This window comes from Aethalodelphis obliquidens, unplaced genomic scaffold (assembly GCF_003676395.1).
Source record: "Aethalodelphis obliquidens isolate GAN/ISIS:26980383/991018 unplaced genomic scaffold, ASM367639v1 scaffold8, whole genome shotgun sequence".
In the NCBI taxonomy this organism is placed as follows: domain Eukaryota; kingdom Metazoa; phylum Chordata; class Mammalia; order Artiodactyla; family Delphinidae; genus Aethalodelphis; species Aethalodelphis obliquidens.
Window position 1 is genome coordinate 2,645,414 of NW_020837952.1, and position 24,607 is coordinate 2,670,020.

The following is a 24,607-nucleotide window of genomic DNA, read 5'->3' on the forward strand; positions in this document are numbered from 1 at the left end:
TGAGCTTTGTTGTTTCATTCACAGAACACAGATAGAGTAGATTTAGCATAATTCTGAAGGGCCAAAGGATTTTTGGAATGGCTAATGAGCATTGGTTTCAACTTAAAGTCACCAGCTGCATTAGCCCATAACAAGAGAGTCAGTCTGTCCTTGAAGCTTTGAAGCCTTGAGGCCAGGCATTGGCTTATCCTCTCTAGCTATGAAAGTCCTAGATGGCATCTTCTTCCAATATAAAGCTGTTTTGTCTACGTTGAAAATCTTCATTACTTATTTTAGCTAGATCTGCTGAATAATTTGTTGCAGCTTCTGCATCAGCACTTGCTGCTTCATCTTGTACTTTGATGTTGTGGAGACGTCTTCTTTCCTTAAACCTCATGAACCAACCTCTGCTAGCTTCAGACTTTTCTTCTGCAGCTTCCTCACCTCTCTCAGCGTTCACAGAATTGAAGAGAGAGTCTTGCTCTGGATTAGGCTTATGCTTAAGGGAATGTTGTGACTGGTTTGGTCATCTATCCAGATCACTAAAACTTTCCCACATCAGCAATAAGGCTGTTTGGCTTTCTTAGCATTCGTGTGTTCACTGCAGTAGTCCTTCTCATTTCTTTCAAGAACTTTTTCTTTGCATGCACAACTTGGCTTAACTGTTTGGCACAAGAGGCCTAGCTTTCAGCCTGTCTTGACTTTTGACATGCCTTCCTCACTAAGCTTAATCATTTCTAGTTTTTGATTTAAAGTGAGAGATATGTGAATCTTTCTTTCACTTGAATACTTAGAGGCCATTTTAGGGCCAAATTGGCCCAGTTTCAATATTATTGTGTCTCAGGGAATAGGGTGGCCCGAGGAGAGATAGAGAACGGGAGAACTGCCCATTGGTGGAGTCAGAAACACACATCTGTTGATTAAGTTCATTGCCTTATATGGGCATGGTTTGTGGTGTCCCAAAACAATTACATTAGTAACATCAAAGATCACAGATCACCATAACAAAGATAATAATTTTGACAAAGTGAGAAATATTACGAGAATTACCAAAATGTCATACAGAGACACAAAGTTATTAAATGCTGTTGATATAAAAATATTGGACAGTATTTTGTACACTTGAAACTAATAAAATACTGTGTGGGGACTTCCCGGGTGGCACAGTGGTTAAGAATCCGCCTGCCAGTGCAGGGGACATGGGTTCGAGCCCAGGTCTGGGAAGATCCCACATGCCGTGGAGCAACTAAGCCCATGTGCCACAACTGCTGAGCCTGTGCTCTAGAGCCAGTGAGCCATAACTTCTGAGCCTGTGTGCTGCAACTACTGAAGTCCACGTACCTAGAGCCTGTGCCCTGCAACAAGAGAAGCTACCACAATGACAAGCCCACGCACTGCAATGAAGAGTAGCTCCCGCTTGCTGCAACTAGAGAAAGCCTGCATGCAGGAACAAAGGCTTGACGCAGCCAAAAAAAATAATAATAAATAAATACATAAAAAAATTTTTTTAAACTGCAATATTTGGGAAATACAATAAAGCAAAGTGCAATAAAATACGGTATGCCTGTAGTGCGATTTGATTATCTAGTCACTTGTTCTTAGACATCTTCGTTCTTTCCATACATCTGTTTTAGTTAACTGTCTTTTTAAATCTTTTTTCTATCTTTAAAAATTTGGTTGTTAGTCTGATTATTGATTTGTAAGCGTTCCTTATGTATTCTGGTTACAAGTTTTTTGTCAGATGTGTATTACAAATATATTTGCCCTAGTTTGTGAATTGCCTTTTGCTTTCTTAACAGTGTATATTAAAGAGTAGACTTTTAATTTTGATGAAGTCTGTTTCATCTCCTTTTTCTTTTAGGGTTCATTATTTTTGTCTTCTCTAAAATCAACCCCTCCTAATGTCATGAGTATTTTTTTTCATGATTTCTTCTAGAAGTATTATAGTTTTAGTATTTATATTTACGTCTTATGATCTATATCAAGTTACTTTGTGTTTTTTGGAAGGAAAAGTCAGGATTCTTTTTTTAAAAGAAGTATAATACTTGTTCCAGCACCATTTGTTGAAGACTATTCCTTTGTTGACTATTAAAGCATATATGTGCTTGGGTCTATTTCTAGACTCTGTTCTTTTCTGTTGATCTGTGTTTGTCCCTTAAGTCAGTTCCCTGCTGTTTTGATTACTATAGCTTTATAATAAGTTACAAAATCAGATAATATGTAAGTTCTCAAACTTGTTTTGATTTTCCAAAATTATTTTTGGTATTCCAAGTCATTAACATTTTCATATAAATTTTCAAATCAGTGTGTCGATTTTACAAAAATATTTGCTGGTATTTTGATTGGGATTGCATTGACACTATACATTAATTTGAGAGGATTGCCACCTTATTAATATCGAGTCCTCTAACATGGTATCTCCATTTATCTAGGCTTTTCGTTTCTCTCCTCATTGCTTTGTAGTTTTCGGCGTACTTGTCTTAAACGTATTTTGTTAAATGTATTAACAAGGTAAATGTAATTTTTTTGTGTTTGGGCCTTTTAAATCATTTGTATATTCATTACAGTAATGTATTCTACCCTACCTAATACAGAATCTCTTTCCTGAATCCATAAAGCATATTGTATTGAATGTAAACACTCCTTGCAGCATATTAACATGATTTCTTTACTACTTGCTCTTTGATGAAGTAAATTAATTTAATACATACTGATTTCTGTTTTATAGTACAGCATATACAAATACAAAATATAAATATTAGTAATTCTGTTCTTAACCTAAGAAAGATTTTTTTAATGGAGAGTTATTTATTTTAAAATAGTTTAAAATCTGATGTGAAATTAGATTCTGACAATTTTTTTTAATAAAATGGCTTTAAATGCTTAAACTCCAATTTAGACCTATCATTTTTCTTAGATTTTATCTATTTTATGTAAAGATGCTTTTGCATGTGTTTTCCTCTAAATCATAGTTATTTACGTTTTTCACAAAAATTTAAAATAGTTATAAAAGCTATTATACCATAGTGCTATATTTTATTATAGTATCTTTGTGCCCAATTAATTGGAAAATTATAGTGTTCATGATTCAAAAATTAATAAAAATCACCCATGATAATTTGGGAGAGCTCTCACTCTTGTGCAGTGGACATCCAAGGTCAAGGGTCCTTGCAGACTTTGGCCTAGAGATATGCTTGTGAAGGAGTCCAGGGAAACATTTATTGTGTGTGCTAATAAGTTGCTTCACATTTTATCTTGTTTCTCTTGTAAATAAGCAAGAACGCTTTTTTTTTCTTTTTTTTTGCGGTACGCGGGCCTGTCACTGCTGTGGCCTCTCCAGTTGCGGAGCACAGGCTCTGGACACGCAGGCTCAGCGGCCATGGCTCACGGGCCCAGCCGCTCCGCGGCATGTGGGGTCCTCTCGGACCGGGGCACAAACGCGTGTCCCCTACATTGCCAGGCGGACTCTCAACCACTGCGCTACCAGGGAAGCCCAAGAACGCATTTTTTATTGCTCTTCCTCCATAGATCAATTCTACCTGGTATTAGTTCCTTTCAGGCTAAAGAACTTCCTTTGATGTTATAACAGTGCCCACCAGGGATGAGTTTTCTTAGTTTTTCCTCATCTAAAGCTGTCTTGTATTTCACACTCATTTTTGATGGGTACAGAATTCTGTACATTGATACATGTACATGGATACAGAATTCTGGGTTGATAGTTTTAATTTTTTTCCTTCTTTTAAGATTGCATTGTTTTCTGGCTTCTGTTCTTTCTAGTGAGTCATTCTTGTAATATATGTTGTTTTTCTCCGCCTGCCGCCAAGATATTTTTTGTTTTGTTTTCTCTTTGGTTTTCAGTAGGTTGACTCTAATGTGTCTAGCTATGGTTTTCTATTTATACTGCTTGGGGTGTTCTGAACTTATTGTTTGTAAATTGATGCTTTTCACCAAATTGGGGGAATTTCAACCTCTAGTTTTTCAAAAAATTTTCTGCCTCACTTTCTCCTCTCCTTTTGAGACTTCAGTTACACATATGTAGTATTGCTTGATTCACTGCGATTCTGTTTTTCTTCCATCTCTTTCTTCTTCAGATTGGATACTTTCTGTGGACTTGAATTCATCTTCAAGTTGGGTTCTAGCATTTCTATTTTAAACAATATATTCCTTCTCTGCTGAGATTTCCCCTTTTATTCAGTCTTTAAGAACATTATTTCCCTTTTATCCATAGCATATTTATTTGGTTTTAATAGATTAATTAGTAGAGCATGGCTCTTCTTGTTTCATCTTAATCCCACCTACTTCCCGATGTCCCCAGGTTTTTTGAAGCAAATTTGAAACTTAATTTCATCTGTATGTAAATAAACTAATACTGGTATCTCTAAAAGAAAGGGATTAAAAAAAAATAGCCACACTACTATCACACTTTTTGAAAAATAAACAATAATTTCTTAAACATCAGGTACTGTTCACATTTTCCCGATTCACATTTTTTCTTTCTCTTTTTTCTTTATTAAAATTTATGATTTGGGGAATTGCCTGGTGGTCCAGTGGTTCGGACTCGGCATTCTCACTGCTGGGGCCCCAGGTTCGATCCCTGGTCAGGGAACTAAGATCCCACAAGCTGCGGGGAGCGGCAAAATAATAATAATAAAAATATAAAATACAATTTATGATTTTGTCCTCTACCTCTTCAGTTTTACTTTTGGAAGTATGTTTTTGAAACCACTGTTATTTGTCTTACAAAGTTTCTCACATTATACATTTCGTTAGCTATGTGTTTTTTTATTGTGTTAAAATACACATATATAAAATTTACCATCTTAACCATTTTAAATTTTAATTTCATTTATCAGTGCCATAATATTAAACATATTCACATTGTTGTGCAGCCATCACCACCATCCATTCTCATAACTCTTTTCTTGTAAAATTGAAACTCTGCCTATTAAACAGGAACTCTCCACTTTCCCCTCCTTCAGCCCATACTTTTTGATTTTTGACCATTTACCTCATATAAATGGAATCATATAGTATTTGTCTCCTTGTGACTTGCTTATTTCACTTTAATATGGTGTCTTCAAGGTTCATCCATGTAGCATATTGCGGAATTTCCCTCCTTTCTAAGGCCTGAATAATCCATTGTATGTATATACAACAATTTGTTTATCCATTCATCTATTGATGGACACTTGGGTTTGCTTCCACATTTTAGCTTTTGTGAATAAGGCTGCTATGAACATCGGTATACAGATTTCTCTTCAAGATTCTGCTTTTAATTCTTTTGCATATATACCCAGAAGTGGAATTGCTGGGTCATATGGTAATTCTATTTTTAATTTTTCGAGGGACCTCCATACTGTTTTCCACAGTGGCTATACCACTTTATATTCCCACCAACGGTGCACAAGGGTTCCAGTTTCTCCACATCCTGTCCAATATTTGGCTGTTTTCTGTTTCTTGATAGTAGCTCTTTTAATGAATGTGATGTGATATCTCTTTGTGGTTTTAATTGCATTTCTTCAATGATTAGTGATGTTGAGCATCTCTTCGCCTACTTATTGGCCATTTATATATCTTCTTTAGAGAAATACCTATTCAAGTTCTCTGCCCACTTTTGAATTGACTAGTTATATTCTTTTCTTGTTTTAAAAACGAGCTCTTTTTTAATAAGTTTTTTTTAATATAAATTTATTTATTTTTGGCTGCGTTGGGTCTTCATTGCTGCACGTGGAGTTTCTCTAGTTGCAGTGAGTGGGGGCTACTCTTCGTTGCGGTGCGCGGGCTTCTCATTACGGTGGTTTCTCTTGTTGCGGTGCATGGGCTTCAGTAGTTGTGGCTCGCGGGCTCTAGAGCACAGGCTCAGTAGCTGTGGTGCATGGGCTTAGTTGTTCCACAGCATGTGGGATCTTCCAGGACCAGGGCACGAACCCATGTCCCCTGCATTGGCAGGCGGATTCTTAACCACTGTGCCACCAGGGAAGTCCCAAGTTATATTCTTGAGTGTAGTTTAACACGATCCTCTGACCTCTGTATTTCATGCAAATTGGTAGCTAGATCTAGAGGCTTAATCAGAATTAGATTTTATTTTGGAGCAGCAAAGAGAACAAAAACATGTAGTATATGTCTTTGTGTGTCTCTCTTATACTAGCTGCTGCTGATCATTGACTAGATATATTGATTTGTTAATGGTTGCAAAGTGGTACTATTTCTGTGCTTTTTTCCATTTATTATTTGAAACACTTCCATAAAGAAAAGCTTTCCTTCATCTTCATTACCTTGAGGTACAGCTCATATATACAATGTGTGATAAATGCTTGGTTCTAGCTTTTACTACCAGTTTTCAAAATAATGTGTCGGTTCCCTGGCAACCTTCAAAAACGACCATTCAGATATTTTTTGGTTTTGAATATTTAAACATATTTGGTGTGTTCGTTGTCCTTACTGATGAAGTACGGCCTCTTTGAGTCCTTTTGTAATGGTAATTTTCAATGTTCCTTGCTCTCTAGTGTGACAAGATGTTCCAGGCTCTTGTACATTTTGTGTCACAAGGCTCTGGAGTTGCCATGTTACTTTTATGGGAAAGTAATGTTTTGCAGTCCACTGGTTAGGCACAAGGAGTGCTTCTGGCTAATTGTTTGTTATTTCTAAGCTTTTTCTTTGAACAGAGCTATTAAATACTTTTTTTTTAATGACAGTATATATCATGAGTTTGTATAGATGCTTTCGATTTAAATTCAGGCTACATGGTTTTTACTTCTTCAGTTGCTGTCTGCATCTCTTTTCTCCCACGTGAAAATCTCAGATGTCAGTGACCCCAATATAATTTATGATTTGCTGTATCCAAAATCACAGACAGAAGTCTCAGAATAACAGTACCAAAAGTCATTTAGAGTTTCTCTGTGTTATTCCTCTAGTTGGATACACATTTAGGTTCATTTTGCATTGAACTTTTACAAACTGATTTTTTAAAATTTTATTCAGTGTGTGCATGGCTTAAAAGTAAAATATCTAAAGCAGTATATTAAATTCATATTCACGTGTCTGTATGAATGCAAGTATATCTTCATATCCACATCTAACTTATCTAAACAACACCTTACTATACATACCTTTCTCCTTGCATTGCCTCTTTTTTTTTTTTTAAATAGTATTTTCTGGAAATCACTCCATTATAATATTTAGAGCAGTTCCTCAGGTTTCTTTCTTTTTTTGTTTTTTCTTACATCTGATAATTGTTTGGATATACCACGTCGTTTTCAATCATTGATGGACTTTTGGGTTGTCTCGTGTGTGTGAGTGTGTGTTTGGGAGAGATGTGGGTCTAAGCCCCCTCACCCCCCACGTCCCCCCACTTCCTATCATAGTAAGTGTCAGTGAGTAGCCGTATGCATCATTTTTTAAAAAACCTCTTTTTGGTCTGTGTATATGCGGTAAAGTTTCCTAGAAGTGGGGTTGATAAGAATATGATAATATGCATATGTGATATTTTGGAAGACATTGCTGAATTTTCCTTTTTAAGGGTTGTGTTGTTTTGAATGCCCATCATCAATGTATCAGAGTACCTGTTTTGCCACAGCCTTATCAATAGAGTATGTTGTCAAATTTTTAGACTTTTTCCAATTTTATAAGTGAGAAATGTTAATCCCATTTTAATTGCATTTCTCTTATGAGCAAGGTCTAGCATCTTTTCATATAAGAGCCATTTGCCTTTCTTTTTCCCCCTTGTGATAAGTTGCAGTTAGTTTTAATATTTTGACATTCACTGTTTTACTTTGTTTATTGTATTAATTGTATTTGCCATGTAAAAGTTTTTAAAAGTACAGCTATCAATCATTTCCTTTTCTTTTGCTCTACTAACTCTATAGTACATGGAAATAATGTCATGGAAAATATGTTCCAAATGTAAATTAAATGTATTTGTGAAAATATACACTTTATCCTTTGTGATTATATCCTTTGTGTTCTTCTTGCTTCTAGGCAAGGATAAAAGCCATCAATACGTTTTTTGCTAAGAATGGTTATCGATTAATGGATTCTAGTATGTATAGTCCGCCCATTCAAACTCAAGCACAGTATGCCTCACCGGTCTTTATGCAGCCTGTATATAATCCTCACCAACAGTACTCTGTTTATAGTATTGTGCCTCAGTCTTGGTCTCCAAATCCCACACCTTACTTTGAAACACCACTGGTAAGTGAAATCCTCACAGAATAATACAATTTTTTCACTGAAGCTGAAATTTGAAGAAATCAGCTAGAATTAGAGTTCATGTTTTATTTTGTTTTGTGTTGATATTGGTTACTTTCTGGCTTGTAAATGGTGATAAGGATATTTAATCCCCCATATCAAATATATGCATATGACTAAGTCTAAGAGTTGAGCTATTGGTTCCTATCATTTTATTCTTTAAATGTTGCTGGGTAAATTAATAGACTGGAAAAATCCTGAATGATTTAAAATGATTTTAGTTTTGTGAAACTTTTTCAGAGAGAAATATTCTTTATTAAGTGTTGAACCAGTTGTTCCTTGTTCTGTAATTCAAGTGATAACTTGGAGTGAGTATTGCAAATGTTTAAAATTATTTTTGGCTTATCAAAGAAATTGATGCTAGGTTAGTTCATTAGAAGTTTCATATGACCTTCACACCAGATTTTTGTCTTTACTATGAATAGCTTTTAAACATTAAAATTTTCTTTTAGGCTCCTTTTCCCAATGGTAGTTTTGTGAATGGCTTTAATTCACCAGGATCTTATAAAACAAATGCTGCTGCTGCTGCTGCTGCTGCTGCTGCTGCTGTGAATATGGGTCGACCATTCCAAAAAAATCGGTAAGATAAAAAACGATAGCTGGAATTTATTTATTTATTTTTAAATTTATTTAAGTTATTTTATTTTTGGCTGTGTTGGGTCTTCAGTTGCTGTGCGCAGGTTTTCTCTAGTTGCGGCAAACGGGGACTACTCTTCGTTGTGGTGCACAGGCTTCTCATTGAGTGGCTTCTCTTGTTGCAGAGCACGGGCTCTAGGCACGTGGGCTTCAGTAGTTGTGGCACTCGGGCTCAGTAGTTGTGGAGCACAGGCTTAGTTGCTCTGTGGCGTGTGGGATCTTCCCGGACCAGGGCACGAACCCGTGTCCCCTGCATTGGCTACAGGATTCTTAACCACTGCACCACCAGGGAAGCCATGTACTCGCTTTAACTGACACAATTGGTTAAAGCATTTGAATATCTTTTTTTTTTTTCCCTGCCTTGCGGCCTGTGGGATCTTAGTTCCCTGACTGAGTTCCCCAGATCAAACCCTGGGCCCACGGCAGTGAAAGCACCAGGTCCTAACCACTGGACTGCCAGGGGATTCCCTGAAGATCATTTTTAAGTGTACAGAAAATTTTACTACATATACACATTCTTAATTGCTTTATGAAGTTTCGAATGAGAACTCTTCATATTGTAAGAATAAAGGATTCTTTATAAACAAAAGATTACTTGTGCTCTTGTAGATGACCCTTAGTTTGGTGATACAGTAATAACAGCAAAATTGAAGTATTGCTAGGACATACGAGTAGAAGTACAGTGAGCTTTAAAAACACACACTGTCCTCTAACCTCCATCCTGTTGTTCCAAAAAGATTATTTAATTTCCATGTGCACACAGAGACAGTAATGTTTAAATCTGGAAAGACCTTTGTTATGATGTAGTTTTAATTAATTTTACAGATGAATTGAAGAAAGTGAAAGTTGAAGAGGATGAATACCTTGCTAGGGTTACATGGCTTTTCATCATCAGCAGACCTGAGATTAGCACATTTTCTTTTCTTCTACTATAGCTAGTAAAGTTTTTTTCTTAAAAATAATTGAGTTAATGGGCTTCCCTGGTGGCGCAGTGGTTGGGAGTCCGCCTGCCGATGCAGGGGACACGGGTTTGTGCCCTGGTCCGGGAAGATCCCACATGCCGCAGAGCAGCTAGTCCCGTGAGCCATGGCCGCTGAGCCTGCACGTCCGGAGCCTGTGCTCCGCAACGGGAGAGGCCACAACAGTGAGAGGCCCGCGAACCCCCCAAAATAATAATAATAATAATTGAGTTAATACAAATGACAGTTTATAACTTCCCTTGTGAGGAGATACAGATTTCTCATGATTAGAAATAGTAGCTTTGTAAAAATATGCATCTGTTGATTTCACGTTTCTTTGAAGAGGTAAATTTTGCTTTAAACAGTTACGTCTACGTGAAGTAGATGTCTTGGTTATAAGAGACTAAAAACAGTTTTTAATAACAACAAAAAGTATTGGTGTTTGCAAATGCTTGACTTAAAAATACATTAAGTGGGCTTATGGTATTCCTTTATTGTCACTTGAGAGCACTGCTGTGCTTTCAAGAGGTAAAAAAAGAGATAAAAATACAATAAGAAAGCCAAGAATGACAGTCAAGTCATTCTTGCTTTTTTAAAAAAGTATATTTATTTATTTACTTACTTGGTTGGTTGGTTGGTTGAATGGATGGATGGATGGATGGATGGATGGATGGATGGATGGATGGACCCAGTCTTAGTTTTGGGAGGTGGGCTCCTTGGTTGCAGGAGGTGGGCGCCTTAGTTGCGGCATGCATGTGGGATCCAGTACCCTGAGGAGGGATCGATACTAAGCCCCCTGCATTGGGAGCGCAGGGTCTTAACCACTGCGCCACCAGGGAAGTCCCAAGTCATTCTTGCTTATAAGGATATATATCTGGTTTTGAAGATACAGGATAGGTTTAGTATAATTTTGCTTGTTATTCAAAACTACTTGTGTACATTTTTTTGCATTTGTTTGACCAATACAGGTTGTTAATTTTTAGTCACAGAAATAATACACGAATACTTCCTTATAAAAATGCAGATATTGCAGATGAACTAGAACCTTTTGACCACCAACCCAAATCCTTGCTTCCTTCTTACTTCTAAGAAGTGACCACTGCCAGGCCTTTATTTTTATTTATTTAAGTTATCAGTCAAGAGCAGTTTATTACATTAACCTTGTAACAGCCCAGTGATGATCACTAGACCTACTGAGAGAGAATAGGACTAACTTTCAGAAGTCTGGGCAATTTTCTACCTTTCATACTTTATCTTTCTGTCATTTTCCTTCTTCCTTTACATCTTTTATCACTTCTTTCTTTCATCATCCTTTTTTCTTTTGCCAAGACTGCGATTGTTAAGTCCCTCTCTGTGAAGGGTAAGATTATGAGATCTGAGGGCTGTTAAACCTAATAACTTGTTTACTGGATGTATTGAAATGCAATGAGAGAATTTCAGTGAGTGATAGTTTCTGAACAGATACATAAACAGCAATATCTACCTCATGAGGTCGTTTTCAGATATGATGGATAATGTAAATTAGTTTGTGTTAGTTGACATACTGTAAATTTCATTGCTATTCAGAAACTATTTTGTAACGCATAAGTAATTATCTGGAAAAGTATTGTATATGAGACTTAGCCCAACATTATAGCCTAATTTTTATGTTTAAGTTTTAGTAGTAGTAATCTAATTTGTTATTCTCTCCAAAGAGTTAGTAGGATAGCTGGAGATGCTATTGGAATTAATGTTTAATTGTTCATAATTATGAGGTTTAAAATCCCTATGCAAAGAACCAGGAATTTACAGTGTGTTATTAATATTATAAATTTGTAACTATGAAAATAGACTGTAAAAAAATGGAGTATATAAAGTTCAAGCAAGGGGCTAAATAGAAATCTAATACTTCCTTTTTTAATCTCCTGTAGAGCCAGGGTCCTCAGTTTCTTGGGCTTACTTTAGATGTTTTCACTATTGATTAAACTGCATCCTCTCTCCTTTACCCTGCCTTAGCTTCATCTGCTTACAAATTGTTAAGAGAGTTGGGTACTTATACCCATCATCCAAGATAAAAGCTACTTTTGTTAGATGTAGGTGGTTTTTGTGTTTGTTTTGTTTTGCTTTGTTTGTCTTTGGTTTGGTTTGTTTTTTTGTTTTTTACCAGATTCCATACCTTAATTCATGAAGTCATGCCAGGCTATTAGTTGCGTTATATTTTTCTAGTTTTTTGGTCTCACATCTTTGTTGGATCTTTGAACAACTGATTTCATTTGGAGAGGGATGCTTAGTAGGAAGCTGGGATTTTAATATATTCCACTGTTCCTTACTTTAAAAAAAAATTATCAGTCCCCTAAAGAGTTTTTTTAGACTTTTCCCCCAATTCCCCCATATGAAAATTTAATACTAGAGATTATTGTATATCTATTTGTGTAATGTATGCCAGTTCTTACTCCCTTTGTGGGTATTGTTGCCCCATTGAGAATGTATGGCATAGACTCAATAAGCTTCCAGCCTGGCTGATTTAGATGTGTCAGAACTGCAGTTCGTGTTAAAGAAATTAGCTAAAATCCTAGTTATATCCTAACTTTGGGGGTAGAAGTAGCCTTATCTTGAAGAACTTTGGATCACCTCCCAAATCTCTCCAAACAGCTTTTTTTTAATGTAAAAATTCTTTGCCTTTTAAAAATAATATGTCTGAGACATTAAAGGGTTTACATTTTTACAACACAATGCTTCTGTGTCCAACCCAGTTTATGGAAAATCAGAATACAGCAGAAGGCAATTTTTAACTTGGCCTGTTAAGAGTCTCTACCATTAAGAGAAAATATTTTCCATTTTAATTTATCCTTTCACATATATGGTCTTATATTTCTTATAGTGTGAAGCCTCATTTTAGGTCAAGTGGTTCAGAACACTCAACAGAGGGCTCTGTGTCATTGGGGGATGGACCATTGAACAGATCTGGTTCAAGGAACTTTCCAACTGAACGACATAACCCTACAGTAACAGGGCACCAGGAGCAAAGCTACCTTCCAAAAGAGACTCCCACTTTGCAGATGGAACAGAATGGGGACTATGGTAGGGGCAGGTAAGGAAATATGGTAATAAATATGGAAATAAGGTATATGAAAATTCTTTAATCATAATATGAATGTTTGAAGACCACGATCTAGTGATTTTTAAATTTAATTATTGGTATATAGTTATGCTAAATAAATACTTTATTCATGTAATATGTGTTACTAGTTTTTCATAATTAAGAAATTCAGAATGCCCATATAGCTCTGAGTCAGAGGTTTATAAAAGTTATTCTGAAGTTCTTTACAGTTCACTAAGGAAAGATTAGCTTAGAAAGATAAGATTCCATCTGCATCATAGTTTTAATTTCTAACAACATCTAAACTGTGGGAATGGGGTTATATGTTATCTACCCTTCCTAAACAAAACAAAAAAAATGAACCCTAATATGCTTCTGATTTGGAGGGAGCACTGCTAATAAAAATGGGCCCAGCTTACTTAGTGGTGGTGGTGGTAGTAGGTGAAGTTTTTGGTAGATTAGCTCAGGATCTCTTCAGAAGAAAATATATCTTTTAATAATAAAGGAGATTTAGGAAGTATAGATACTTAAAATAGAAGTTCACCCATCTTTGATAGAATGTATACATTTGAAGAAACTTATGAGTTGTCCCTCCCACCTGCTTCCCCACCCCCACTCCCTTTTGTCATTGTTTAAAGGAGAACTCTCTTCAGAGGTCGAAGACGTCGGGAAGATGAAAGGATCCCAGTAAGTTTTTTGGTTTTTTTAACCTTTAATTACATACGTTCAATTTTTTTTTTTCTTCTGTGATTTACTATGGCGTTGACTTCTGGTGTATCTTTCCGGGTTTTTGTTTTATTGATTATAATATTGATTATAATTAGAGCCTGTTCTTACCCTGAAATATCCGCCATCATCACTACCCCTCACCCTTAAAGCACACATATAGTTAGAGCTTTGACCTGTGTTGCTCACTTTTAAAAAAAATTACTTGAATACCTAATCTGTTCACATGGTTTAAAATAAAATATATGAAAATATTCCATGGAAAGTTTAATTATTGCTTTATTAATGGAAATTTAAAGAGGTTCAATCTTTTGATTGTACAATGCTGCCACAGACAGTGCAATGATAACCTCATACAACCATCACTTCCTATGTGTGCAGTAGTATCTGAAGGAGAATCCCTAGAAGTGGGATTTCTGAGTCACAGTTCAGTAAGTTGCTGCCTAATGGCTTTCTATAGGGGTTGTGCTGATTTTCACTCTTTGAAAAAAGTTTCTGTTTATCCATAAGCCTTACAAGGTATATGATTTTTTGCCAGTCTGGTAGTATATGTGATTCACTTTTAAAGCTCTGTTGGATGGTGTTGGAAACTGTTATACTATTTATTAATTGTTACTTGGGGGCAGTTTTCTACCTAGTGCTGATTCTTATGTTTGCCAATCCTGTAAAACCACTTCGAGATTTTTAAAAAAATTTTTATAGTTCTAGGCAGGTTCTTATTTGAATCCTCACTTACCTAGCTTCAAATTATTCATATTTTTTTTGTGTGTGTGGTTTGTTCATGGTGAATGTTTCCCATTTCTTAACTGTGGTCAAAAGGAGTTGAGGAATAAAAATAGTACAGGAAGACATGGAGGTCTGAAGAAAACCCTGCATTTATATCATAAATGTGAAATATAATACTCACTTTACATGTATAAGTAGTGAATTATATACATATTTAATAGTATGCTATATAGTATACTATAGTATACTATATAGTGTACATATACATATAAGTATACAGATATCACATGTTTAAGCAGTGAAAAGGTACAGATTTTCAAAGAAGAAAAATATTGCATTATAACAAAAAGAATAGTCCTTGGGGCAAACTGTGAACCTTTTAAAAGTGTTGGGTTTTCATTTATAGCTTTCTATACCATGGCAGCCTTGAGACTTTAGGCAACACCTTTTTTAGGATACCATTGTAGCAGTCTATGTGAATCCTCAAGTGGCCCTGAACAATTGAGGAGAGGAGAGATTAGGTTAGAGGTCTGTTTAATATGTTGAAAATACCTGGATTGAGGACTGAAGATTAGGACTGAAGAAACAGGAGACCGGCATGCTTCTTAGTACAAAGGGCAGGGTGGGGGTACCCTTGTGCAGTGAGGAGATCTTAGCTAGAGGTACAATTTAGAATTTGTAAGCTTACATGTAGTAATTAAAGTTACAAGAGTAGATGAGATCATGCAGGGGACTCTCAGTAGAGTAAGTGATTTTAAAAAGGACCGAGAATGGAACTTGAGGAACATAGTAGCTGTGGGGCTGAAAAATGTGATTATTCATTTTGTTGTTTGAAGTATCCAAGAGAAATCCAAGTGGAGATAGCTAATAGGCAAATTGATATCTGGGTTTCAGGCAAAGATCTGGTCTGAAAATATTTAAAGCGTACAACCTAGTGAGTTTTGGTAAATTTTCAGAGTTGTGCAGCCAAAAATTCACCAAAAAGTGAAAAAGATTGTTTTAAGAGTTGTTTGCATGTAGGTAGTAGTTGAAGCTGTGGATAATGGATATCACACAGGGAGAGTATGGAAAGGGAGAAAGAGTGGCAATCATATAGAAACCAAAACCATCCAAAGAGGTGGTCAGGGGGAGAAGAGCACATGCTTGTCGGATCTGAGAATGAAGGAAAAGAGGTATCAGAAGCTAACGGAAGAATGAGCTCCCACCGGAAAGAATGTTTACCATGCCAAATGCTAGAGTGAGGTCAGAAAAAAAAGTCTGTCAGATTTTGCATTGTGGAAGAAGGCACTGGTGACTTGTCAAAGCAATTTTAGTGGTGCGGTGAAGGAGTAGAGAAGAAGATACAAGTGAGAGGCTTGTCAGGGTATAGAGAGTGGTAGGTGGAGGAGAAAGATGAAAAGATTTTCAAGGAAGGATATTGTTTTCCCTTGAGACTATAAAAGGAGAAAAGATGATGGCAAATTTAGATAGTGTAGGGGTTTTTGTGTTTATTTTTGTTATGGAAGAGGGTATAGCAAATTTAGAAAGCAAAGAATAGTGGAGATTGATTAGAAGGTTTAAAGAGTGTGGCAGAGTTTGCAAAAGAACCAATAGAAGGAGCTGACTAAAGATAGGTCAGATTGATCAATACTAATGAGAACTAAAATGAGAATCCAGGAATTTATAGAGGAACAGTTCTCTTCATTAGGTGGAGTTTGGTTTGTTTCTTAGAGCTTTCAGCTTCTGTGGTACAGGATTAGAGAATGAGATGAGCATGTAACCTGTTTTTTGATTTGTGTCTTTTAGAGACCCCATCCTTCAACAGCTGAAGCAAAGGCTCCAACACCAAAGTTTGACTTATTAGCCTCAAACTTTCCTCCTTTACCTGGAAGTTCATCAAGAACGCCAGGTGAACTTGTTTTGGAGAGTAGGTTGTCTGATGTTGTTAAAGGTGTCTGCAAAGAAAAGGTAAACACTGAAGCATCCAATCTTTATCTTATGGGACCAATCTTTTGCCTTTGTTTTCAGGGTTTTTTAACAGTTTATTTGCACTCAATGTTTATTTCTATCATAGTGTTTATTCATGAGTTTTTAGCATACTCTGAGTATTATGAAAAGATTTGTGATAAAGCTACACAAGGTCAATAAAATGTTTCTTCACCTTTGCCTGTCTTTGTATCAGTCAACCCAGCTTGGTAGAACTAATTTATGAAAGGTGAATGGAAAGTGTCATTTCCACTTAAGTGCATATATCGATAATTAAGTGATAACGCGAATGAATTCTAAGCTACTCTGGTAAACTCAGTCTTCCAAATAAATGGAGAGTTGATGTCAAAAGGTTGGGATGACCCATCCTACAATGTTTTTTTAAGTGTAGACCTCTTTATATGCTAAATCCTCATGCCCCACAAATTTTTCTCATTTTCTACCTTTTGTTTCTAATTCAGCTTCATTTTCAAGGGTACATGTACATAGTATATCTAGGCTTATAATGAAAAATAGTAGTCCCCTGCTACCACTTTCAACTCTAGCTTTTTCTCCTGACATTTATCCCTGTATATCTAATTAACATGTTTATACTGCTCCTTCTTAGATTTTTCAGTTTTAGATGTTGTCTATTAACTTTACATTCTGGAAGCTGAGGGATTAGCTCTCTTAAACCAATATACTTTTCTCATCCTCTCAATATATTGTACTTCATCATATCTATGCTGCCATCAATTACAAGATGCCCCATTATTTTGGTATCACTAAGAAAGTAAAAGACACTGCCAGTTAGACTAGGCTATGCCATCATTTGTATGTCACATCTCAATATTGCATCATTTTTTTCCATAACTGAGGCTTATGGTATATTATTATTATGTCTCCTTTCTTATACTCTGCACAGCTGTGTTCCTGGGACTTCACTGTCATCCTGGGAATTTTCTTTACTCTTCTTTGGTGGATCCCTTCTTTTTCTTACTCTTGTATGACTTTCCCAAATTATGGTGGGTCACATCTTCCCAGGCTTCCTGTATAAGGTTTTTAGTATAAATTTCTTGAGATCTTGCATTCTGAAATGTTCTTCTGTTCTCACACTTGATCAGTAGCTTATCTCTGTAGAATTCTCTATTAGAAATCATTTTCCCTCAGAATTTTGAAGGTATTTCACTGTCTTCCCTTGTTAAAAAAATTATGCAATTTTGTAATTGTTTCACCACTTCTAAGACCTTTTTTTTTTCCCCCCCCGATACACGGGCCTCTCACTGTTCTGGCCTCTCCCGTTGCGGAGCACAGGCTGCGGACGTGCAGGCTCAGCGGCCATGGCTCATGGGCCCAGCTGCTCCGCAGCATGTGGGATCCTCCCGGACCGGGGCACAAACCCGTGTCCCCTGCATCGGCAGGTGGACTCTCAACCACTGCGCCACCAGGGAAGCCCCTAAGACCTTTTTTTAAAAAAAAAAAATTATTATTATTACATTTTCCCCATGAAAGTCAGGCTGTTTTATAATTAAAAAACTATTGTAGTTTTAGTGGCAGTGTTTTTTCTTAGTATATAAAATAATGGTGTGTTTTAAAGTTGATGGCTTCTGAGATTTGGTGAGGTGTGATACACAGACACATTTATTTGTTTGTTTGTTTATGGCTGCATTGGGTTTTTGTTGCTGTGCACAGGCTTTCTCTAGTTGCGGCGAGCAGGGGCTATTCTTCATTGCGGTGTGCAACCTTCTTATCGTAGTGGCTTCTCTTGTTGCGGAGCACGGGCTCTAGGCACGCAGGCTCAGTAGTTATGGTGCACGGGCTTAGTTACTCCACAGTATGTGGGATCTTCCCGGACCAGGGCTCGAACCCGTGTGCCCTGCATTGGCAGGCGGATTCTTAACCACTGCGCCACCAGGGAAGTCCTCACAGATACTTTTTTTTTTTTTTTTTTTTTTTTGCGGTACGTGGGCCTCTCATTGCTGTGGCCTCTCCCGCTGCGGAGCAAGGCTCTGGACGCGCAGGCTCAGCGGCCATGGCTCACGGGCCCAGCCGCTTCGCGGCATATGGGATCTTCCCAGACCGGGGCACGAACCTGCGTCCCCTGCGTCGGCAGGCAGACTCTCAACCACTGTGCCACCAGGGAAGCCCCCCATAGATACATTTTTAAAGAACAATAATAAAGTGTACTTCTTATAATTCCAACCCACAAATATGGGATGAACACTTAATTTGATATTGGACCTTGCATGTTGAACCTCTGATTTTCTTGTTTGGTTTTTCTAATTTTTATCTTTGTACCTGTCTGTATTTTCTACAGAGTTATCCTGAATGTTACCTTTTAAACCTATTGAAATTTTAAAACATTTTAATCCCATACCCCTAAAAACCTATTGAAATTTTTATTTTGTCGGTCGATTTTAATTTCTACGGCTCTTTCTTTTTTTTTTTTTTTGGTACGCTGGCCTCTCACTGTTGTGGCCTCTCCCATTGCGGAGCACAGGCTGCGGACGCGCAGGCTCAGCGGCCATGGCTCATGGGCCCAGCTGCTCCACGGCATGTGGGATCCTCCCAGACCGGGGCACAAACCCGTGTCCCCTGCATCGGCAGGCGGACTCTCAACCACTGCGCCACCAGGGAAGCCCTAGGGCTCTTTCTTGATATTCGTTTTTTACTTGTGGTAAAATGCACATAACATAAAATTTATCATCTTAACCATGTTAAGCATGTACAGTTAAGTAGTGTTAAATGCATTCACATTGTTGTGCAACCAGTCTCCAGAACTGTTTTTATCTTGCAAAACTAAAATGGTTTACCGATTAAATAGCAGCTCACATTCCCCCACTTCTCTCAGGCCCTGGCAACCACCATTCTGCTTTGTCTCTGAAATTGACTGCTCTAGGTATCTCATATAAGTGGAATCAAACAGTATTTGTCTTTTTGTGACTGTCTTATTTCACTTAGCATAATGTCCTCAAGGGTCATTCTTTGTCATAGTGTGGATCAGTACTTCATTCCTTTCATTGTGCAATAATACTCCACTGGATAGTTACACCACATTTTGTTTATCCACTCACCAGCTGAATATTTAGCTTGTTCTCACTTTTTGGCTATTATGAATAATGTTATTGTGAACATTTGTGTATAAGTTTTTGTATAGACGTGTTTCCTCTTGGGTTTATAACTAAGCAGAATTGCTGGGTCATATGGTAACTCTATATTTAACTTTTTGAGGAGCTGCCAGACTTTTTTTTTTTTTTTTTGTGGTACGCGGGCCTCTCACTGTTGTGGCCTCTCCTGTTGCGGAGCGCAGGCTCAGCGGCCATGGCGCATGGGCCCAGCTGCTCCACGGCATGTGGGATCATCCCGGACCGGGCCACGAACCCGTTTCCCCTGCATCAGCAGGCGGACTCTCAACCACTGCGCCACCGGGGAATCCCCATGCCAGACTGTTTTTGCAAAGTGGCTGCATCATTTTACATTTCCACCCTCAATGTATGAGAGTCCCAATATCTACATACCATCACTAACATTCATTATTGTCTGTCTTACTGATTATAGCTATCCTAGTGAGTGTGAAACGGTTTCTCATTGTGGGTTTGATTTGCATTTCCCTAATGGACAGTTATGTTGAGCTTTTCATGCATGTGCTTATTGGCCATTTGTTTATCTTCTTTGGAGAAGTATCTATATAAGTTCAATTTTGAAATATGTTTCCACTTTAAGGATAAGGAAGAGTTGAGAGTTAGTTGCCCAGTGACTGCAGAGGATGAACAGACAGACTGCACCTCTGCCCAGCAACTCAGTATGAGCACCAGTCCTCCATGTACAGCTGAGCTTTCTGCATTAAGGTACAATTTCAAAGTAGATGATCTTTCACATTAAGATTACTTTTTCTTCTGATCATTTCTCAGGTGTTTCTTTGTGCTCTATACTAAGCCTAATGTCAAGTTCTTTTTTCCATAGCACAACTCAGCAAGAAAAGGATCTAATAGAGGATTCAACTGTTCAAAAAGATGTTCCCAGCCAGACAACTATACCGGTTTCTTCCCCGAGTACTGCAAAGCCATCGAGAACAAATACTGCTTCACCATGTAATAGTAACATAAGTGCAGCTGTAGCTGTGGCCCTACAGGTAACTTGATGAATTTAGTTTAGCGAGAATAAAACAATAGGTTAAATAATGAGAAATTTTATTTTTCACATAACTCTGCTAGAGCAGAGTCATTTGGAAATAGCCCAATTGGGGCTGGTTGCCCGCATTGAAAAAGGAATTTAAAGTCACTCTGAAGAAATTGGAAATTTTAGCCTTGTTGAGGGAATGAAGAAATTACTGTTTATTCTGTTTCTTTTGATTGCTTTATTTCCAATCAGATTGTGGTTAAGTGAAGCTTCCTTCTCATTATGATGACTGTACCTTTTTTTGGGCTAGGGTATAGAGGCTTTGAGGCTCTTGAAATTCTTTTTTGTATAATGCTTAACAAATCTATGAAACCCATGAGGAGCCACTGCCATTTTTATTCAATTTCCAGAATCATTTTTATAATTTGAAAGATATAGAAAAGCAGGGGGAAAAAAGCCACAGAATTTACCTATAAGTTTTTCATTCATTGATATAACTAGTGCATTTTTGGTACAGCTCTTTTTTTTTTTCCAGGTTAAGAACATTTTATCTTGTCTTTTAATAATAACGATGATAATAATAGAATAGCACCTACCACTTATGAAATGCCTACTATATGCTAGGACCAGTACTAAAGACTTTTTTTATGCTTTAGCCCATTCTCACAACATCCCTATTCTCCTCCTTTTCAGATGAGGTAATTAAGAGTTTATATTATTGGTTTCCAACTGCTCTGCTGAGATTCTTATATCTCTCTTAGGGTTCTTTGTAGTCAGGGAAGAGAGAATGGAACCATTTTATTTCATCATGTGGATGTACCATTATTAATTTAATCTGTTCTTCCTTGTTAGCCATTTAGGTTTCCAGGTTTTTTTGCATCATTATAAACATTGCTGACTTGTATATCCTTCAAATAAATATCTCAAGTGAAATTATTGTATCATACATAAATTGCTAAGACTTTTTAATTATATTCAACAAATTTTATTTTTAAAGATTGTACCTGTACACTTTAATAGCAGTGTATAAGAGACTGCCTAGTGCCCTTTCCTACAAGATAACTTACTGATTTCTTGTGGTTAACACTATTCTTTCTGTACTTTATTATTTAGAGAATATGTACCATAAATGTTTTTGTTTCTTATCTTTGCTTCAAAGGAACCTCGGAAGCTAAGTTATGCTGAAGTGTGCCAGAAGCCCCCTAAAGAGCCAGCTCCAGTGCTTGTGCAGCCACTGCGAGAACTTCGCTCCAATGCAGTATCTCCCACCAAAAATGAAGAGAATGGAGCTCCTGAGAAGTCCTTCGAGAAACAACATGAGAAGCCAGAAGCAAGGGCTAGTAAGGATTACTCTGGCTTCCGAGGCAATGCCATTCCCAGGGGAGCAGCTGGAAAAATCAGGGAACAGAGACGCCAGTTTGGCCATAGGGCTATACCTCAGGGAGTGACTCGACGTAATGGCAAAGAGCAATACGTGCCACCCAGATCACCAAAGTAAACAAAAACAAAAAAACTGTTCAGAAACTTCTCTCTCTTCCCATTAAACTTGAGCCTGGCTATATTGAACTGTTTTGGAGGGGAGGGCGTGGCCAGGAAGGAAACAAGAGAAAGTACATCCTTAAATCATTATGGATTTTGGAGTTGTGAGCTATAGAATCCCAAAATTCATCTCTAAAGCGATTTTAAAATGCTGGAGGATTCCAATCAGTATAAATATATATATATATGTATACATATATAAAAATATAATTTTTCTATTTTTGTTTTTGATTTTAATTTGCAGAGATCTTCTGCCTGGAATCAATTTTGAGGGTTCAGATTTAGCTTGGGAGAAAAACACATTATACATCCTTCAGTATAGGAGATGAGGGAGTGAGAGAAAATATTTTTTGAAGAAACATTTCTGTAAAATTAGAAATTACTTTTTTTAATCTATTTAAAGTTTGGCTTGGAGAATGCCATTTCTGCCTATATGGCCTTGTGTTGCAAAACAGATCAGTGGCTGGGGGTGACTGTTGTGGTGTGAGTGTGTGCAAGTATGATTGAAGCCAAATCTGTTGTCATGTTAGTAAATGATTTGAAAACTGAATGTAATACTTGAGTAGATTTTTTTTTTTCCAGTTTGAAATTTAGTCTGTCTTTTTGACCTTACTAATATTTCATTCAACAAGCTGTTAAACTCTGATTGTACTTGGGGATGTGACTACCAATCAGTTTGATACTCAAGGAAAGAATGGGGGTTATTTGAAAAATTAAAATTTTGTGTTATATCTGAGGGGGTGGGTCAAATGGAGCTCAGAGGTTTAAGCTGCCCTGTGATTTTTCTTCCCCCCCCCAAAATAGGAAACGATTTCTTTTTTTTTGTTACTTTCTTCATTACTCTGTTCTTTGATTATCCACCCCCAAAAGCAAAATAACCAATCACCTACAGAATTGTATGTTTCTAGCTGCCTCGCTCAGTCTAGTCAAATCATATAACTGTTCTAAATTTCTGACTTGAACATTAAAGTATTTTACTCTTCTGGTCATGTATTTAGAACTTTAGATCCCAGAATGATAGGGCAGACCGACCCTACAGTAATTTATTTGTGTTAGTGTTAAAGATGAAACATTGTAGCTGACTCTTAAAGTGTTAAATAGTATAGATGTAAAAAGAAATTTCTTTTTAAAGGTTTAATTTGGGGACAACCTTTTCTGTTTGCAATGTATTTATCACCTTCCTTCTTTCCCTTTCTCAAAAAAAAAAAAAAAAAGCAGTTTGGAATTCACAGAAACAGAACCAGCAAGTCACAAAATTTTTGAGTTGAGGTTAGAAAGATAGTTAAAATTAACATATAATTTCTCAGTGAATAAAGTTGTAGCTCTCACATTAAATAGGCAAGTTTACATGCTGGTGTTTAGAAAATGGCTAAAAAATTAAAAACCATGTTGCATTAATCTGTTTTAAGTCATACCATTTTCAGAGTTCTATGTAAGGTGGGGTTTTGTTTTCTTTTTAGGGATAGTTTGTGATAGTAATAACTGTCCCTTATGTTAGTGAATTACATATGTACAAATTGAAACTGTAAATTGTGAACACTGGAAAGCACCATTGTGACATAGAGTAAACATCTTAGTAATATATTAAAATGAATGTAAATGAGGGTTAAAATTACATTACTGTGAAACTCATCTTCCAACTCTAAGTTAAGCTTTGGAGATTTGTATTAGTAGGTAACTGTTCAGAGCTTTGAAAACACCGCACATTTCTGTACAAGCCAGAATTATCATTTCTTTGTAACTTATTATTCAGCTTGGCAATTGCTTTTGATTTGGTGGATTGATAACATGATATATTTAAGCAGTTTGAAACTATTCATTTCTACACACTATTTTCTACTAAAGGAAACATACCATAAAACTACCTGTGCTGAAATTTGGGGGAAGTTTAGGTCCTTTAAAAAAAAAAAGTATTAATAATCACTGACTACATCTATGATAAAAGTGCTTATTTTGGTTTACTTAGATAATGCTGCAGCTGGTGGAAATGATAAACGTTTAAAGTGTTAACACTCTGTGAATGTATTGGATTTAAGAGAATAAACATTTTACAAAAATCGCTTGGTAAGGATTATAAACTTAATTATTGCACTTAGATGAAACAATACTTTTTTTTTTTTTTTACAGTGTGTCACAGAAATAGGCCTATATTACTTGTATCCTTGTATGACTTGCTGTTAGTCTACCCAACTTCTAAAAACTAAATGTTCTAATTGATACACAAGAAAAGAGTTCTTTTTCAAGAAAGCAAGTGTGTTCTTGCTTTTTCCCAGAAGGTGTTATTGAAAGTAGAAATTTAAAGACATGACCATTTTTAAATTTCATATTAAATATAATGTTTTTCAGTTAATTTGCCTCATTACAGCTAATAGTTCCCATTTTGATGGGATGTATAGGGAAGAATAATGTGTGGGTGTATGTGTGTGTGTGTGTGTGTATATATATATATATATAATATATATATTCACAATATGTATTTAGCATTTATTTTATTATATCAGATTTAAGGTTTGTATCTAAATGATGCCTGTGAGTTGTGTGAAACTGATGGCTTTTTTTACAGCATTACTCTGTAACTGATGAGGGTCGGGCATTCATTGTAGTTTAACTATTTATTTGGTTCTTTAGAACGAGGAATTTAAATGTCAAGTTT

General features: G+C 36.6%; 1 protein-coding gene across 5 annotated transcripts in view; it reads left to right on the forward strand.

Moving 5' to 3' along the window:
• LARP4 (La ribonucleoprotein 4) overlaps positions 1–24,013 on the forward strand; it is a 64,809-nt gene extending 40,796 nt beyond the window's left edge. For 4 of the 5 annotated variants that reach the window (XM_027106257.1, XM_027106254.1, XM_027106256.1 and 1 more), the window contains 8 exons: positions 7,957–8,169; positions 8,679–8,806; positions 12,682–12,891; positions 13,539–13,587; positions 16,138–16,299; positions 20,020–20,144; positions 20,260–20,428; positions 21,575–24,013. In XM_027106257.1, the coding sequence (XP_026962058.1) occupies positions 7,957–8,169; positions 8,679–8,806; positions 12,682–12,891; positions 13,539–13,587; positions 16,138–16,299; positions 20,020–20,144; positions 20,260–20,428; positions 21,575–21,913 (1,395 nt within the window). In that variant the 3' untranslated portion in view covers positions 21,914–24,013. Of the gene's footprint in view, positions 1–7,956; positions 8,170–8,678; positions 8,811–12,681; positions 12,892–13,538; positions 13,588–16,137; positions 16,300–20,019; positions 20,145–20,259; positions 20,429–21,574 lie in introns of those variants that run through there. The other variant, XM_027106258.1, reaches the window with a different exon arrangement.
• The last annotated feature ends 594 nt before the right edge of the window (positions 24,014–24,607 follow it).